The sequence below is a fragment of the Neovison vison genome, chromosome 12 (assembly GCF_020171115.1).
Source record: "Neovison vison isolate M4711 chromosome 12, ASM_NN_V1, whole genome shotgun sequence".
In the NCBI taxonomy this organism is placed as follows: domain Eukaryota; kingdom Metazoa; phylum Chordata; class Mammalia; order Carnivora; family Mustelidae; genus Neogale; species Neogale vison.
The window spans coordinates 147,264,740-147,283,250 of NC_058102.1; the positions used below are offsets into that span (position 1 = coordinate 147,264,740).

The window sequence follows — 18,511 nt, forward strand, 5'->3', positions numbered from 1 at the left end:
TACAGGATTTAACTAATAGAAATTGATAAAAATAGTGGAAAAACATCCATAGGAAAACTAATTTGAAAACTTGGGAGTGTCTCAGTAAAAACAAACCACTAAGAAAACTATTCACTTGGGTCTGTGGATAAGACAGTTGTCAAAAATCGGAGAATAATTATCCCAGCAGGACTGTACCGTCCACACTTTGAAACTAAGCTGTACGTTAAAGAGACAAAGTGGAAGTCTTAGGGGATGCGTTCCGGTTTATGTGAGAGGAGAAGACGGCTTCGACCGAGCGGCTCGCTCCAAGATGAGATCCCGCGGGAAGGAGCCCGCACAAGTCGCAGTGGGTACGGACCGTGCCCGGGCTTTAGAGTGACCTGCTTTCCGTTTCCAGTTGCTTCCGGCCACGCAGGGCCAGCCAGCGCTTCCCTGCGCTCTGCGGAGGAGCAGCAGCCGCGGCGAAGGCCGCTGGGATGACCTGTGTCCCGCGGCGAGGAAGGGCGTGCGGAGGCTGGGGGAGCGTCTCCGCTGCAAGCGGGGAGTCCGGCCCGGGGAGCGGCGTCTCCGGAGAGGCTGCACCTGCCGGGGAGGCCCCCAGCTTCTCCCTCCCGTCCTGCCGGTCTCTGCTCCGGTCTCTGCTCCTCGGGTGCTTCGTGTTCCGGGGGAGCCCCGGGAGCATGTTAGAGCGGCGAAGGAGGGAGAAGGGGAGCTCCGGGCAGAGAGGAGAAGTGGGGCCCAGACCGCGGATAGAGGACCAGTGCGCCTTCAGTGAAGATGTCGTCGTTTCTCTAAAGCATTGTTTTGGTAGGATTGATGTATTCGAGAGAGAGGGAGAGCAGGAGTGTGAGTGAGCGCTTGGGAGAGCCTGAGCCTGAGGGAGGGGCGGAGGCCGAGGGAGAGGGAGAAGCAGACTCCCGACATGGGACTCGATCCCAGGACCCTGCCGTGGTGACCGGAGCCAAAGGCCGACAATTCCTCGACTGGGCCACCCAGGTGCCCACTCCAGACCTTCCTGGACGTGGAAACTACTGAGGAAAAACGTGGTCATTTTCATGAAGGTTTTTCAGGTTGTCTTAGGTATAGGCTGTAGTTGGTCCCAGCGTTGACTTCCGAGGTCTGGTCTTCAGGAGCTGTGTAGGAGTCTAGTTGCTGCAGAGTATTCCCTCTCCACACAGTGCTAAGAAATACACAGCTGTTAGGAATATTAAATTCAAGAAAGGAGGACGCACTTTAATGTAGGTTTTGAAATTAGGCGTATTATATCACCACTTAGAAAGCTATTAAATGGCTTTTAATTTCTTTAAAGACTTACTAGAGTGGGCCACCGCAGGACGGCGTGAGCAGGGCAGGGAGAGGGAGAGCATCTTGAGACAGACTTCCGTTGACATCAGAGTCTGACGCGGCTCCATTCCAGGACCCAGAGATCCTGACCTGCAGGGAGGGCAGACGCGTGCCCCAGTGAGCCCAGGCCCGGCGGTCGTCTCTGTCACCTCCATCCGTGGGATCGAACAGCTCTTGACTTGGAGCCCTGCTCACTCTTGGAAATGCTTTCACGACTGGCTGAGTTCATTGTCCTTCGTTTGGAGAAACACTGGAGAAACACCGTTCTTCCTTTGTTTTGATTAATTGGCTGTTGGTAACGCAGATCAAAAGCACCTTTTCTGAAAGTAAAGCTTTTTTTTTTTTTTAAATTTAACATCTTTGCAAACTGCATGCCTGTTACAGGGTGAAGAAGTGGAAACAGTCTGTCAGTGTTAGGTGTACAGGTTTTTGTCGTGTTGGCTTTTCTTAAATTTAACTTTTTTTCTGTATATAGTTCCGGACTTCACACCGGTTTTCCACCTCTGGTTCTGACCTTTGACGCCCTCCAGGGTCAGTGGCGTGCGGCCGTCTGGCAGCCCAGCTCAGGGCGCTCTAAAGTTGTAGTCCGGTGACAGTGGATGGAAAGGGTAATAAAATGTGATCGGTATTCCTCGGGCGAATGAAAGATGGACGAGAAGACCGAGGTGCATGGAGACTTTTCCTTTGAAAAGGGTTGAAGCCTTTTTTTTTGAAGAGGACTTTGGGGTCTCTTGAAAGACTTTTTTGTGGTGTTGATTCTGACCTTTCCTTGGTACAGCTGTACACTGATACTACATTAAGCCGTCAGCATTTTTTGTGTTCAGATGTAAAAGAGCGAAATTGAAGATTCTTAGGGAGAGTGTGGATTATCTCAAGAAAATGATGCCATGTTCAAAATGAAGTTAACAAAACTGCGTCATCAAACAAGGGAGAACCACATATAATGCAGTTCCCTGGGGTAAAAATAAATTCTGATAGAGACTGAATGAGGCAGTTCTGCTCTTTGTCCATAAGGTGATAATACAGATGAAATGCCAACAGTAGGCCTTTTTTTTCTCCCCTGGACACTAGACACACTTGGCTTGCAATCCGGAGGTTGTGTGTGGCAGAGGAAAGAGATGGCAGAGGTGGAGGTGCCCCTTGACCCGAAAGTGCCTGGGTGGCTGTGATCCTGGGACTGAGGGGGCCTGAGTAAGGCCCGAGCCGTTCAGCGGGCTGTCCGTCTGGCCGGCCGCTGGGGCAGCTCTGGGTGGCCCGGGCTTATGGTTTACAATAGGGGAAGTGGTTCTTAATGGGGAAATGATGATGGACAAATGGAGGTCAGAGTACATTCTAAACAGGCTGGATTCGGGGCAGTTACTTTTTCAACTATGGGATTGAACTTTGTGGAAAATAGTTCTTCCTGTATTTTACTCCTTCCATTTTAGATGGCACGGAGTAGACAGGCTGCGTCGTGTCCGTGAGGGCGCCGGTGTGGTCTGGCCTTGCACTTGCGGGTCGTGTTCAGACAGGCGTGCGGACCAGCTGAGCTCGTGCCCTATATAGCTAGGCCTAATGTGGTCGATGCTCCTTCCATCTGCTTCTTTTGGGTGAAAAGATGTGTATCTGTTTCGGGAGATGGTCTTCTCCTGGAAGAGAAGTGACTCATGGTCAGAGGAAAAGATAGAGTTTGAGGGCCGAAAGGCGCTGTATCTAAGGGTATGACCGCCTACCCCAGCCGTGTGCCCTCTTTGACACAATAACCATCACAGTCACACGCAGGGTCAGAGAGAGGACTTTTTAGTCTTCATATTTGTTTCACTTGTTTCAAATAATATTTTATTTAGGCTTCCTTATGACCAAGTATTGGACTGGTAGTTTGACGTTTGTCAAAAATGCTTGCAACCAGAGGGTTAATGAGGTGACCTACACTCTCCCTTTGTTTTGTGCTATATTTTTATAAGAATTCCAGCTAAGACAATCTTTTGAAATAATTGACCTCTCCAGAGTGAGATAACGTGTCCTGCATCATTTTTTTTTTTTCTTTTGAGGTAGTGTGGGGAGAGGCAGAGAGAGAGGAAGAGAAAGAATCTTTTTGAAAAAGATTTTATTTATTCATTTGGCAGGCAGAGATCACAAGTAGGCAGAGAGGAAGGGAAGCAGGCTCCCCGCTGAGCAGAGAGCCCGCCGCGGGGCTCGGTCCCAGGACGCCGAGACCATGACGTGAGCGGAAGCCGAGTGCTGACCCTTCACGCACTGACCACCCAGGCGCCCGGCCACCAACCAGCTTATTCATAAAGCTGGAAGGGACCTTTTGAGTGTGTGTGTGCAGTTTCTAGAGAAGTTCTAAACAGCTGTTAGTGGGATAATTTTTAAATGTAACTTCGGGGGTTTACTTCTCATGTGGGTACTTTTCCAGTCCTGTTGGCTAGAGAAATAAGTGTGTCTTGTGTCTGATTCTGTGTATGCCCTCTTTAGGAGCAGAATCTGATCGAACTGTAAAATAGAAGTTCCCTTTTCCCACTGCCGGCTCTTTCAGTAGAAGCACAGGTGTACACGTGTGAAAGGAAGTTAGGAAAATTAATCTGGAAGCTTACTGGCAGCATCTGTTCAGGACTGTTTCCCTACGGTTCCCTACAGTTTAAATGTGTAATTGAACAACCACTTACTAAGGTTGGATTCCTTTCTTTCATTTGTTTGTCTTTGCGTGCCAGCCACAGTTACGGGGAAGAAGCTCTGTGGGGAGAACGGGCTGTCGTGGAGATAGTGCGTCTGAGCAGTCGCTCTCCTGGAGACCGCTGTCTGTTGCTCTGTGAACGTTCCCGCTCTTCAAGCCTACAGAGTCCGGTGAATGTGTGGTCTTTGTAGGGTGCTGCGGAAGGTACATAGACTGACCTCTAAGACAGGATCACGCGATGCAGACCGCCGCTGAGCCGCGAGAGAAACCGGGTAGTGCGGCCTGCAGCATTAGGGGATGCCCGAGGGACCCTGACCTGTGGCAGTATTTCCTTTTCTTAACGCCTCCATTTAGAGGTGTGCACATGGAGTTCCTAGAAGAAAGTTGCTCTTAACAAATGTCCTTCCAGATCTGCAGACGCTGTGATTGTACTGGAATGATTTGATTTAGCTTCTTTGACCATTTCTGTTTTTCCCAAGGAGTTTTAGTTGTAGAGGTCTGGAGGTAACCTGTCTTTCTACAAAGTATGTCTAGACTTTGAAAGTAACAGATTTCGGCTTTTCTAATTGATTCTCAAAGGGGATCATATAGTACTCTGTTAAGGGCAGTCTCAAGTTTTCCACCACCCGTTTTCCATATTTGGATAAAACTGTGTTTACTTACCTAGTTGAATATTCATTTACGGTTTTTGGAAAACAGTCCTAGCAGTTCCCCGGTGTCCTCAGAAGGCGAGTCCGTGCAGCAGCATCTGGTCCTGTCCCGTTGCTGTTCTTGGGCTCTGTCCCCGAACCCCTTGCTCCCAGCTGCAGACTGCTGGAGGTGGAAGGGGCCTTAGCTGACTGGAGCTCTCCCTCATTTTGTGGTTGCAGGCACGGAAGCAGAGCGTGGAGACAGCCCTGGAGCTAAGCCACCTGTATGCGGGTGTTACTGACAGAAGGACTCTCTTGGGGGTCAAGTTAGCATACCATCGGTGGGATACGTACTCCTCCCGTACCCTGTATGTAAGGACATGAAACACCTGGGTTCCTTAAAGAGGGTCGGATAGTAGGGGAGAAGCCCAGATCTGGTCAGTGCCCTGAAGAACCGGGAAGGCTTTGCGTGCCTGGAGGAGGGAGAGAGGAATGGGAAGGAAGCTCTCCAAGAGGGAGGAGCGGCCCAGGCCAGAGGAGAGTGTGTGAAGTGTTGACTGCCCGGGTGAGGGGAGAGACAGGAGGGCCACCTGGGGACGTAGAGACTCTTGGCTTCAGAAGAATGTTTTTAGATCGAGAAAAGAGGTCTTATAGCTGGACCCATATAGTAGAATCTCATCTCACATGAAATGTTTTACATTTCAAGGTCAACTGATAAGAAATTATCTGTATACTTGAAAACTTCCCAGGAAGGTGCAACGAATCATCTCTCAACGCAGCGCGTTTTTCTTTTGGCATTGAGTCAGGTCGTCGTCGTGTAAAGAGATGAGATATATGGCTTATATTTAGGCACTGTGTTGGTTTTTTAAAAAGTGCTTGTTTTTAAATGCTTTCTTCAGTCATCTGTGCACCGGTGCGCTGTGGCTGGTCCCCCGAGAAGGGAGGAAGGAATGGAGACGGGCTGCGGAAGCTGCAGGGCTGGGTCGTGTCCCGGATGCCCACTGGCCTGGGTCGGCGGGCTGAGCGGCCTGCCCTGCTGAACTCGTGTGTGGGCACACAGGGTGGCAGAGCGGAAACTGGATGTGTGTCTGCGGATGAGCTCGCAGTGGGACCGTGACTGAGTCACCCTGAACTCACTTCCCCAGTCCGCCAAGTGGGCAGGAGACCTTACGAAGAGAATGGAAGTCGATTCGGTGACCTGTAAAGCACTGCGAGGAATTACTGCATAACAGAGATCCAAATGCTGATTCTTTCCTTTTTGGATTTCTAATATGCAGACAAATCATCTATGTTTACGCACCACCTGTCTTGTAAGCAGGGGGAAAAATCATGCTTAAGAGAATGCTATCTTTATTTTGACTGTTTTAGAAATTATCAAGTTCTTCAGCTATGGTTCTCATTGTTTGAAGCATGCCAAGCACATGGATGAAAATAAGGATCTTGACCTCTAATGAATGGTTTGAGTTATTTCCACTTTCTGGCTCTTGTGTTGCGATGAGTACTCACGTGCGATCTTTGGTGATGATACGCGTTTTCTGTCCTCGTGGGTGTGTATCTGGGTGTGGGATTGCTCAGTCATTGGATGAGCTTGTGTTCAGCATCTGCAGCCGTTTCCCAGAGGGGCCGTGCGGCCTCCCGTTCCCACCGGCAGGGCACTGCGATTCCAGTTCTTTCCGCCCTTGCCAACACTTGTTGTTTGTCTTTCGATGATATCCATTCCAGTGAGTTTGAAGTGGCATTTCGTGTTTTGGTTTGCATTTTGCTAATGACTAATGATGTTGAGCATCTTTTCCTGTGCTTCTTGGCCATTTGTATGTCTTTGGGAAAATGTCAGTTCAGACTCTGCCTGTCTTTTACTTACTTGTCTCTTAGAATTGAGTTCTAGGAACACGCTCTTCCCTCTCTAGCGCTGTATATAGACACATATCCTTTACGAAGTATGTAATTTGCAAATATTCTTTTCTGTTCTCTGGGTTATCTTTTCACTTTGCTGGTGCTGTGCTTTGAAGCCCAAAAGTTTTTAATTTTGATGAATACCAGTGGATTTTTTTCTTCTGCTACCTGTGCTTTTGGTGTTCTCTCTAAGAAGACATTGCCTGATCCAGGCCATGAAGATTTACTCCTATGTTTTCTTCTGAGTGTTGCAGTTCTAGTGCTTACATTTAGGTGTTGTTTTTTTTTTTTAAAGTTTATTTTACTTTTTAGTAATCTCTGTACACAAGTACTCTGCCGGCAAGAGTTACGTGCTCTACCCACTGAACCTCCTGAACCTCCCAGGTGCCCGTATTTAGGTGTTTGATCCATTTTGAATTAATTTTTATGTACAGAGTTGGACAGAGTCCGCCTTCGTTCTGCTGCACGTGGATACCAGTTGTCCCGGCACCGTTTGTTGAGAAGAGCTTTCTTCCGCCATTGAAAGGTCTTGGCACCCATTTGAGATAACTGACCATAAACGTGAGGGTCTGTTTCTGGACTCTCAGTTCTGTCTGTTGATCTCTGTGTCTCTCCTTATGCCAGTACCACACTGTCTTAATTGCTGTAGTTTTGTAGTAAGTTTTGAAATTAGGAAGTGTGAGTCTTTTGGCTTTGTCCTTTGCAAGACTGTTTGGCTATTCTGGGTCCCTTGAATTTCCATAGGAATTTTAGGATCAGCTCATTAATTTCTGCAGAAAAGGCAGGGGGGATTTGGTAGGGATTGGGTTGGCTCTTTAGATGCGGGGACTGTTGCCGTCAGAATACTGCGTCTTCCTGTCCGTGAGCATACGGCGTCTCCTCTCCATGAACACCAGGCATCTGTACATCAGGACCAGTTTTGTCTTCTGTTGGTGGTTCTCGAACATTGTGGTCTTTGCACTTTGAAACATTATTGCAGATCTTTAGGGCTTATCTTTGTATTAAAAATTAAGACTCAAATATAAAAAGATTTTTCTTTGACAATAATAACAAAGCCATTACATGTCATATAAATAACAGTGGTTATGATCAAAGGTAACAGTGTTTTCAAAAAACAAAAAATAATTTGATGAGAAAGACATTGTTTTATATTTTTATAAATCTCTTCAATGTCTAATAGACTTTCAAGTCGCTTCTTCTCTCTTTCTGCATTTGATATGTTAGCGATAGGTTATTTTGGTTGAAGGATGAGAAGGAAATCTGACCTTACACAAATACGTAGTTTGAAAAGTGAGGAATCTTTTAATAGTCTTTTCATATAACCTTGGCCATTCTCTGTAACTGCCCCAGAACCCCAGGGCAGTTTACAAGGACAGAATGTGTGGCTTCTTGGCATTGTTGTGCCAATTCGTATGACCTGGGGGCCCTGGGAAGGTCTCTGGGTCCCCTGACAGGCCCAGGCCACCCTTTGTGACCCTCTGTCTTAGAGAACAGGACTGAGTTATGCATTTTCACAAGAAAAATGCTGTGACTCCCATTTAGCAGTTTTATTAATCTGTATTGACAACCCACTGGGAAGGGAGTTGGATGCTTTTCCTGCTGGATCAGTGCTTACTCCTTTCTGTAGGAGAAGTGCGATGGGACTCCGGTTGTGTGCTTGCTTGGCACACATGCAGCCAGCAAGCCCCATGCGTTTTAGGAAGTGTGTGTGGTTATGAAACAAGGTATTCAAAAATTTGAGACTACAGAAATGAAACAAAATAAACTACCCCTTTTTTAAAACACCTAGTTCATATTATTTTTGCATTTTCCTTTTTTTTTTTTTTTTTTTTTAAAGATTTTGCTTATTAGTAGATTGAGAGAATGAGTGGGGGGAGCAACAGAGGGAGAAGCAGACTGTCCGCTGTGCAGGGAGCCTGATGTGGGACTCTGTCCCAGGACCCTGGGATCATGACCTAAGCCCAGTATATACACGAGGATGGGGCTCAGTTGGACAAACACTTAACCAGCTGAGCCCCATCCTAGTGTATATACTTGTAAATATTCACGGTTGGTTATGTGAATTTTAGAACATAGCTGTAATTATCCTGTCCGCAGTCTGATACCCTGCTTTTTTAACTTAATGTAACCTCTGAATATTTTAAATAGTTTCTGCTTTTCTATAATTATTTTTATTTTTTTGTTTCTTGCTAAAGCTGCTGTGAACATGGTTTGTGAAATAGTTTAGTTATTTTTATATTATTTCATTAGCACAGATTTTTTAAAAAAGATTTTGTTTATTTATTTGACAGAGATTACAAGTAGACAGAGAGGCAGGCAGAGAGAGAGAGAGAGAGAGAGAGAGAGAGAGAGAGAGAGAGGAGGAAGCAGGCTCCCTGCCGAGCAGACGGCCCAATGCGGGGCTCGATCCCAGGACCCTGGAATCATGACCTGAGCCAAAGTCAGAGGCTTAACTCACTGAGCCACCCAGGCGCCCTGGCACAGATTTTAAATAACAGCAAGTGTGTGAAGTTTTAGATGGATGTTGATACTATATTCTAGTCAAATTTTTCTTTTTACTTTTTATTGTGGAATTTTTTTTTTAAAGATATTTATTTATTTGGCAGACAGAGATCACAAGCAGGCGGAGAGGCAGGCAGAGAGAGAGAGGAGGAAGAAGGCTCCCCGCTGAGCAGAGAGCCCGATGCGGGACTCGATCCCAGGACCCTGAGATCATGACCTGAGCCGAAGGCAGAGGCTTTAACCCACTAAGCCACCCAGGCGCCCCTATTGTGGGAATTTTTAACCACAGAAGTAGAGAGGGTGGGTAGCAGAGCAGCCCTCTGTGTGTCTGTCTGCCTTCAACTGCCAGCCACTTGCTGCAGTCCGGTATTTTAGTTCATTTTAGTTTAAATTAACCAAAAAAATTATTAGTGTATTTTAAGGCAAATTCTGGGTATGTAATGTCATCTGTAGTCTTGCAGTTTATATGTTTCCCAGATAAGACCTTTAAACAGATGCAGCACCTGGGTTGTGCCCAGTGGAATCAAAAATCATTCGATAATACCCTTTGTTTCCTAGGCAACAGTCAGTTTTTCCTGTCAAAATGTCATTCTAAAGTTGATTTATTTCAATCCAGATACAGTTCTCACGTTACATAAGGTTATTTTGGTTAAAGCTTTTGTATTTTGTGGCAATAAAAAATCCCTCCCATTTTTCCATATCTTAAGTGTGCTGCAGAAATGAGGTCATCTGTCTTCTAGAATGCCCCACATTTTGGATTTAGCTAATGGCTTTGTGTTGAGGTGATTAAACATGTATTGTTCCAGAATTTCCTAAAATTGGGAGTCCGATGGAGAGGTCTGATTAGCTGCAGGTTCTTTTCTTGGGAAGGCTGACTGATAGATGATGCTCGCTGTTCCCATCAGGAAGATGCACCCCTGGTCGTTGCACTTTCCTGACAGGATGGAAAAGTTGCTCTGGTGTCCCCTCTCATCCAGGCGTGGTGAAGTCCTCCATCAGCTCTGCCCCGGGCTTGAGCAGACGTCAGTGGTTATTGCTTTTTTATTTCATTAGCTCTTGAGAACAGTTTGATTTTCCAGTCTGGTCCCTCAGTGTTGATTAGCTGCGGCTCCTGCACGGAGAGCCGTTGGCCCGGACCAGCTGCGCGGCTGTGCTCAGGCGTCCCGGGAACGGCCGGCCGATGACTGCTGGCCTGGAGAAAGCTTCGGGGAGGTGACTTGGTGTCCTGAGAACCTCCAGAGGTGACCGGCGCGGTTGTGTGGATTTGGACACGTTCGTTCTTTCCAGGCTCTGTCCTGTGGCCGCGAGAGCCCTGCCCTTCCCTTCCTGATGCTTCTGTGCCGAGACCGCAGGCGCGCTGCCGGGCTTCCTTGCTGTCCTAGTGAGTGTGGCCCAGGTTGGCGTGACAGAAGCCGTCGCTGGCGCTCTTGGAGAGTGCGGACAAGCTGAGGAAAGCCTGAGGAGTTGTCCCAGGTGGAGGAGACAGCTGAATGCCGTGGCAGGTCCTAGGCGGGACCCCCGAGACCGTAATGAATGTTTCATTATGAAACAGACATCTCTGTACACGGGAGAAGGGTTCTTTAGGAACAGATCCGAGACAACCATCCTCTCCCAAGTGTTGAATAAGACTGATTAAACTTTTAGGTGTAGCTTTGACAGGTGAAATTAAAAATGTCCAACTAGCTTAGAGACCACAGGACAGGAAGGAGGCCCTTTGATTTCATCTCTGCCTTTTTACTTTCAGAGATGAAATCAAACCAGCGAAGTAAGTCCTTTTGTTCGGCTCAGGAAGGCTCTGTGAAGGCTTCCTCTGAACACTATCAGGTTTTCAAATTCCTAGGTCTTATGCTGGCAAATGCTTTGTTTTGGTGATAAATCCCCCCCCCCCATTTCTCTTTAAAGCCTGGAGACCTACTCTTTGGCCATTCCTGGAAGCAGTAGTTTAAATGGTTTAAGTCTCAGGGCGGTTTGGGGCTCTTGAATGAGTGATGAAAAGGTGGTTTTGTTATTTATTGAGCTCTTGTCAGTGTTGCATCGTCGTACCCTGTCTTTGTTCTAGATTCAGACATTTGATCAAGTCTGATTTTAGTATATGTGCTGCCGAAGCGAGCACTGATCAAGTCTGATTTTAATGCTTTGTACCTTTTGTGCTGCTTAACCAAGGTGGAGATCAGTAAGGTCTTTCAGGTGTAGGACTTAGAACAGTGCACGTTGGATCCGTAGTGAAGAGATCTCGTGGTGTGTCAGGAGTATTTGTTTGGGGACAGGAGGCCTGGGACAGACCAGGTCGGCTGTGTCTGCCGTGCTAGGACACTGCCGTGCTACCTTTCCAGCCTTTTGTCATGGAGCGTTTTCAAGCATGTGCAAGCAGACTGGATCGAATCGTGAACCCCCATGTCCCTCTTGCAGAGGGAACAAATACGAACTCCCACCTCTCTGTCCACATGTTATTTTGAGGAAAATTCCAGACATCATCTTATTGACCCTGTAAATATTTCAGTATGCAGCTCTGTAAGGCCTGTTTGGTTTTTTTTTTTTAAATTAAAGATAACCATAGCATCATTCTCACATCTTAGAAAATATAGTAGTTTTTTGATACCATCAAATGTCCCATCGGTACTACTTCCCTGATTGTCATCTGTTTGAATTGAATAAAGCCACACAAACCAAGTAAAGCCATGGTTTGGCCAGTGCATCTTGCATCTTTGCCCATCATGTTTGGCCAGTGCATCTTCCTCAGCATGGTGCTGAGGAAGCCAGGCTACTTGTCCGAGTATTCCACACCCCTGGGATCTGCATGTTTGAGGCGAGTTTGTAAGTGAGGAGCATAGGTTGGCCATGAGACCGTCCTGGGTGCGTGTGTACTGTTCGTTTGTTTTGCAAGACCACTTCCTGGCCTTGCTCTGGTTCTATCGGGAGGCACAGCGTCTCTGACTGAAAAAATATAGGTAGTAGTTGTAATAAAGGATTCTTACAGTTGAATTTCCCCCTTTTGGCTGTCTTACCTTGTTTTTAACAAGACATTTTTTGTTCGTTGAGAATCTTACAAGTCGAGGAGTTCATAGTGGTAACGTGTTTACAACACCTTCTGGGTGCCAACACGTAGTTAGCATCCCATGACTTCATTTTCTGGATTTGGTGTTTGGGGAGAGTCGTGTCCGTCCGTGCGTCCGTCCATCCGTCTGTCCGTTCCGTTCTTTCTCTTTTTCTTTCTTTCGGTTTTATTTATTTGAGAGCGAGAGGGAGAGAAAGAGTACCAGTAGGGGAGGAGTGGAGGGAGAGGGAGAAGTAGTTGTCCAGCAGAGCAGGGAGCCCATGATCGTGACAGGAGCCGAAGGCAGATGCTTCATCGAGTCACCCAGGCGCCCGTTGATGTTCGTTTCTGTGACAGTTTCACATGTTGCAAACTCTTAGAGTTCAGCATCTGATACCCCGATTTTGGAGGACGTCGACCTCCATCCATGAAACTGGTCTGTTCCAGGCGTTTCTTCGCTTCCTGCAGTTTATATTGCCAAACCTGTCAACACAGAAGTGATTTTGTGCTTTCGTGCCTGATGGTAGCGTTGACCGTTTGAAGAGATTACCTCGGATCTTCAGATGGTTTCATCCACAAGAGTTTTGGGAATTTCTCCTAAGCAGGTTATTGAGAAGTCGGGAGCACCATCGTAAAACTAAGAACCTGCCTGGTTACCTTGCGAGACAGAAGTAGCGAGCTTTTAAATCTCTGTATCTGGCCTGTGGCTGCTGTGTTTCAGGAGAGCCTGAGAGGAACCTGGATTAAAGCCAGTCCTAGTCGGGCCCTGTGGCAGCGCCGCGCTGCAGAAAGAGGGAAACCCCGAGAGGTCAGCCCGGGCGTCTGAGAACCCTGGTTCTTAAGCTGATCGTATGAAATAATGAGTGTTGTTGCCTTCAAGAGTTCTTATTTATGCTGTTTGGGAAAATCAGGGGAGATCTCTTGTTGGAAGTTCAGTCTCTAACTGTTGAGGCGAATCAGTGCTTTGGAAAGTCTGTTTTGCAGCAGCGGGGCTCGATCCCAGGACCCTGGGATCATGCCCGGAGCTGAAGGCAGATGCTTAACCACTGAGCCACCCAGATGCCCCAGTCCTGCTGTCTTGAGGTGGTTTTCGGTTTGTGTGGGTCAGGATTTTGAAGGGATTCCTTTTTAACTAATTATTGTTTATTTCTCTTTAAAACTCTCGTTCTGGAACAAAATAAATTAATGGGGCCAGTCAAAATGATACATGTAAATTTGGGATTCATCAAAGCACAAATTGGAGTCCTTTTCATTTTATTATTTTCTGTTTTTAAGAAAATGGTTTTCTGAGTATGAGTGGGTTTGTATGTGTTAGCACGTGATTTCTAGTCTTAGTATATTCTTGGGTTGAATTATGGGCAGATTCCTTTTTTTTTTTTTTTTTAAGATTTTATTTGTTTAAGACAGAGACAGAAAGAGAGAGAGCGAGCGAGAAAGAGAGAGAGAGAGAATGTGCTCACGAGCAGTGGGAGAGGGAGAAGCAGGCGCCCCAGCTGAGCAGGAAGCCTCGTATGGCTCAGTCCCAGGACCCTGAGATCACGACCTGAGTTGAAGGCAGACGTGTCACCTCTGGAGCCACCCAGGCGCCCTGTGGGTCGATTTTTTTAACTACCCAGACTGCAGAGGCGCCTGGGTGGCTCAGTCTGTTGGGTGGTTGGCTCTTGATCTCTCCTGGGCTCTTGATCTCAGGGTCATGAGTTCAAGCCCTGAGTTGGGCTCCGTGCTGGGTGTGAGCCCAAATTTAAAGTAAAGAGGTAAATAAGCCGCTTGGACTCCAGAGGGATAAACACATGCCCTGGGAAACCCGAGAATTTTAAGACTTCCTAGTAACTTAATTTTGAGCATCCGTTGTATTCTGTACTTCAGGTTACTGATGTGTTGTCTTCCGTTGTTTCACAGCACTCTACGGTCGCCTTTCAGCTTCTCCCAGTGCAGCCACCAAGTAAACAGCTCATGACTTCTGATCAGGACACTAAGGTCGTGGCTGAACCGCAGGGCCAGCGAGTCCAGGAAGGGAAAGACAGCGCTCATCTGGTGAGTGTGGGTCGAGGCCAGAATTGGCCTGGTGCCTCGCTCTCCTTTGCCCATCACAGAGGCTGTGCTGGATTTAATAAGTAAATCAGAGGAGTGACTTTGGCATACCTTACAACCGAAGTACAGGTGTTGTATTCTGAATAAGTTTATGGGGAGCTTAGTAGTAGAGGAAGCAGTAGTGGGTGAGAGAGAAAACATGTATCTCTAGACACTTAAAAAGCTTTTGGAGTTGAAATCACCAAGAAAAATGCAGTGATTTATAAATACTGTAATAACATTACACCTGTTGTACTGGTAGGTATTTAAAGAATTAACTAGGACTGTAAAATAAATGTTGACTGCTTGTAAGATTTTACCATATCAAGCAAAGCAGATTTTTAATTAATTTTCCCCATTGAAACTGTAAGGAATTTTGCTTACAGTGGTCAGTTAGAATTTTAATATATTTTAAGTTTCTAGGCTCCTTCATCTCTCTAAATATTATTGGTTTGTCATGTAAAAATGTGTTTTTCTTAGGGGGTTTTGTTTTTGCTAAGCTACTGTGGTTTGAAAATACTGCTTTCCATTGTAATGATGGTGTGTTTGATGTTTTCAATTTTACAGATGAATGGTCCCATATCTCAGACCACTCCTCAGACAAGCTCCATCCCAGCTCTGAGTCAGGTAATTCACAGCTGAGGCTCACAAACAACTGTGTATGTAACAAAATTAGAACATGTTGATGTTTCCCAACAAAGGGGGGTCTGGTGGTGGGGGAGTCCCATGTGGGTTGTTGTAAGTGGCCAGTACTTTGTGTCCTCCTCTGACTTCTGTGTGTGCTGCATGTCTAGGTCTGCAGACGGGTGTGCCGCATGTTCATTTAGTCTCAGATACTCATCTCCGTGTTCTTAGTGATCCACTGGTAATCTGTGGGCTATATATGATTAGAGCTACATTTTGAACGTCTTTGTTCTTTAAAGTACACAAGTCATAGTAAGCTTTTACTAAGAAAATCAGTTTCACATTTTGGCTGTGGTTAATGAAAGAATAAGCAAATGGAGATGCATTGGTGTTTAACTCTGTCTTTACCTTATGTGCATACGCGTATGTCAGGTGCATTTGGAGCCGCTCCAGATTTAGCTTGGCATCTTCTAAGTGATCTTATAAACCTGGCACAATTTAAAAAATAAAAACTTCTAAAGTAATCTTAGAAAACTTAGAGTAAATTTTGTCCAAATTGCAAGCAGTTCATGTAGCAAATGAAGGAGGGATTGGATTGCTGATCCTTTTAATAAGGTAGAATTTTTTTTTTTAAAGATTTTATTTATTTATTGGACAGAGATCACAAGTAGGCAGAGAGGCAGGCAGAGAGAGAGGAGGAAGCAGGCTCCCTGCTGAACAGAGAGCCCGACTCGGGGCTGGATCCCAGGACCCTGGGATCATGACGTGAGCCAAAGGCAGAAGCTTTAACCCACTGAGCCACCCAGGCGCCCCCATTCAGGTAGAATTTTTAAAAATGAAAGATTCCTTCCAAACTATTATTATTTCGTTGTTGTTATTGTATGTGTACTTTTTTTTTTTTTTTAAAGATTTTATTTATTTTATTTGACAGAGAGAGAGATCACAAGCAGGCAGAGAGGCAGGCAGAGACAGAGGGGGAAGCAGGCTCCCTGCTGAGCAGAGAGCCCGATGCGGGACTCGATCCCAGGACCCTGAGATCACGACCCGAGCCGAAGGCAGCGGCCCAATCCACTGAGCCATTGTATTTTACATTGATTTTTTAAAATGAATTTTATAATATTTTAAGTAGTTTAAGATCCCAATACAAGACCTTAGTAATCTAAAAAGGAAATTATACAGAAATCATTAACAAAAATCTTTTTAGGACCAGTTTTCTTCCTCCCCATGGTTGATTTACGGTCTAACATAATATTCAGATAATCTTTTTAAAACTTATTGCAAGGATAAAACTAAATTTTGGATTCTTTTTTTTTTTTTTGCCTGTTTTATTAATTTATGCATAAATATCGAGACAAGATCTATCTAGAAAAGAATTGGAACACTTGAGTCAGAATGTAGAATTTCACATCTGTACAGAAATAATTTACAACTAGTACTGCCTGTTTATGCTTTGTCCCTTCTAAGAGCTAATGCCCTATAAGAGACCCTTGATGTCAAGTTCTTGGTTCGGCCTTGATCTTTTACACCCCTGGTGGCCCTGGAGCACATCCCGTCTCTGATGAAAAGTTTTGTAAAATGTGGATGTACTATTTGCCAGTGTTAACAGGGTGTTGCATACTTAGGTTTTCATAGGATCATTAAATAGTGGAGCTCAAGGTGCCCTGGGAGATATCTGGGCTTATAACAAAGCTTTATTTACAACAAACTTGAGCATCTTTACAGAAAATGAAAGGATACCACATTTTTATGTAGTTGTAATCAGCATACATATATTTCCCTCATCTTTTCCCACATGGATGATTTTGTCTATGTATCTATCTCCTTGGCTTTGCCATTATGGTATTTTCTTTATATTGTAGTGCTCTGGTTCTTTAGCCGTTGGTTTGTGGGCATTTATATTGTTTTCTTTCTTTCCTGCTGTTATAAACGTCATGGCTTTGAATAGTTTTCTAGCTGGCATCCTCACGGTGCGCCCGAGTGTGGGCGTGGCCGTCGGTGGAGAGCGGCAGGTGTTTCGGTGGCTGAGTGGGAGGGTCTGGCAGGCTGGTCGGGGAAGTGGTCTCTTGAAGGTTCAGCCTTCCTCCAGCTGGACGTGGAGAGAGGAGAAGGCCGTACTGGTGCCCGAATAAATGGCTGAATAATTCAGGATCAACTTTGCGTTTATCCAGTGGTAATATTAATCCTATCTATTGTACAGCCCCTCCCCCCGCCACTGAAACCTTACTGAATAGTAATTCTTTACAACCCCAGCCAATCAGTGAGCATCAAAAAAAAAATGATCTTTAGCTCATGAAGTTGAGACCCAGAGAAGCTTAAGTAATTTCCCCAAGATTACTTATCTGTAGAGTGGCAGAACCAGGATTTGAACCCAGGCAACCCCGCTTCAGAGTCCAAACTCAAGGTGAGATGCACCTCCTCTCTGGTGTCTGTTATTTCATTTAAAAAAAGAAACAAGTAGAAAATAATACCCGAAACAAAAACCTATTTGACTGATCTCTGAGTGGATGCAATTAACTTGGGATAAAGTTGTGAGGATTTTTGGTGGGGAATAGCATGACTTGTATTTTAGGAAGATGACTTTGGCTTCATTTGTTTTTATATATAGTAGATTGTACTGAGCAAAGAAGGCAACTAGGAAACTGTTAACGAACGGAGGTTAGAAGTGATGATGGTGGATTGGACTAGGAATGAACGGATTTCAGATGTTCTGGAGGTGGGCTTAACCACATCAAGTGGGGGAGTGGGTTGGAGTGAGGGGGAGATTAATCAGGGGTAGTGGAGCAGCTTGTTGGATAGCGGTTTCATTTATTACGAGATGGAAAAAATTGGAGAAAGGTTTGTGGAGCGGAAATCCAGCTGGTAGAAACTCAGGCAAGCAGTGGGGGGGCAGCGGGCGCAGTTGGACCCCAGTGGAGTGGTTGGAGTCTGATGGGTTTAAGTTTGAAATAAACAGATAGAGATATTATTACTTTATAAATTTATTATATAGGAAAGACCATTAAAACTATGTAAATATGGATTGGGGATATATAATTGAAAAGTAACTGAGTTACTACTTGGAATAAAATCAGCTCTAATCCTTTTTTTCCCCCCTCCGTAATTTTTTGCTTGTCTTGACAGACGTTTATGTCCCGCAGTGGCATTCTTGGCTTTAACTTTTCTTTTCATTGATTCATCCTTTTCTAATCACCTGTATTGCTTTTATAATTTGATTAAAATTTATTTAAGAAGTTATGTTCTATATTATTTTTAAAACATGTTCAAATGGGGCACCTGGGTGGCTCAGCTGGTTAAGCATTGGCTTTCAGCTCAGCTCGTGATCCCAGGGTCCTGGGAGGGAGCCCCTCATCGGGCTCCCTGCTGGGTGGGGACCTGCCTCCCCCTCTGCCATTTACTCTGCTTGTGTGCTCTGGCTCTCTGTATCTACCAAATAATAAAATCATTTAAAAAAAATGTTTCAAATGTCTTAGTTTTCTCTCAGCAGTTTTAAGATCCAAAAGGGCAGGAACTGTGTAATGGACTTCATTGATACATCTTTGCAAGGCATACTTTACCTAAATTGAAAAATCTCATTAATATCAGCATGTTCTAATTGGTAGTTCAGTTGTTTATTCTAAAACTTATCTTTATCTAATCATACATATATCTGGTTACCATAGGAATTACGTGTAATATCCAGAAGTTATAACTGCCTGATTTTTCATCCTGCTTAACTTCAGTAACACACAAAAACTGTTCTCTTGTAAAATTCTCCTCCTTTATGTTACTTGTGTCATA

The 18,511-nt window shown here is 45.2% G+C and overlaps 1 protein-coding gene across 1 annotated transcript in view; it reads left to right on the forward strand.

The window, feature by feature from the left end:
• Positions 1 to 4,934: 4,934 nt before the first annotated feature.
• Positions 4,935 to 18,511, forward strand: part of LARP4B (La ribonucleoprotein 4B) — a 72,614-nt gene continuing 59,037 nt past the window's right edge. Inside the window, exons 1-3 of the mRNA XM_044228487.1 lie at positions 4,935 to 4,979; positions 13,940 to 14,074; positions 14,678 to 14,737. Coding sequence (XP_044084422.1) covers positions 13,994 to 14,074; positions 14,678 to 14,737 — 141 coding nt within the window. The 5' untranslated portion in view covers positions 4,935 to 4,979; positions 13,940 to 13,993. The remainder of the gene's footprint in view (positions 4,980 to 13,939; positions 14,075 to 14,677; positions 14,738 to 18,511) is intronic.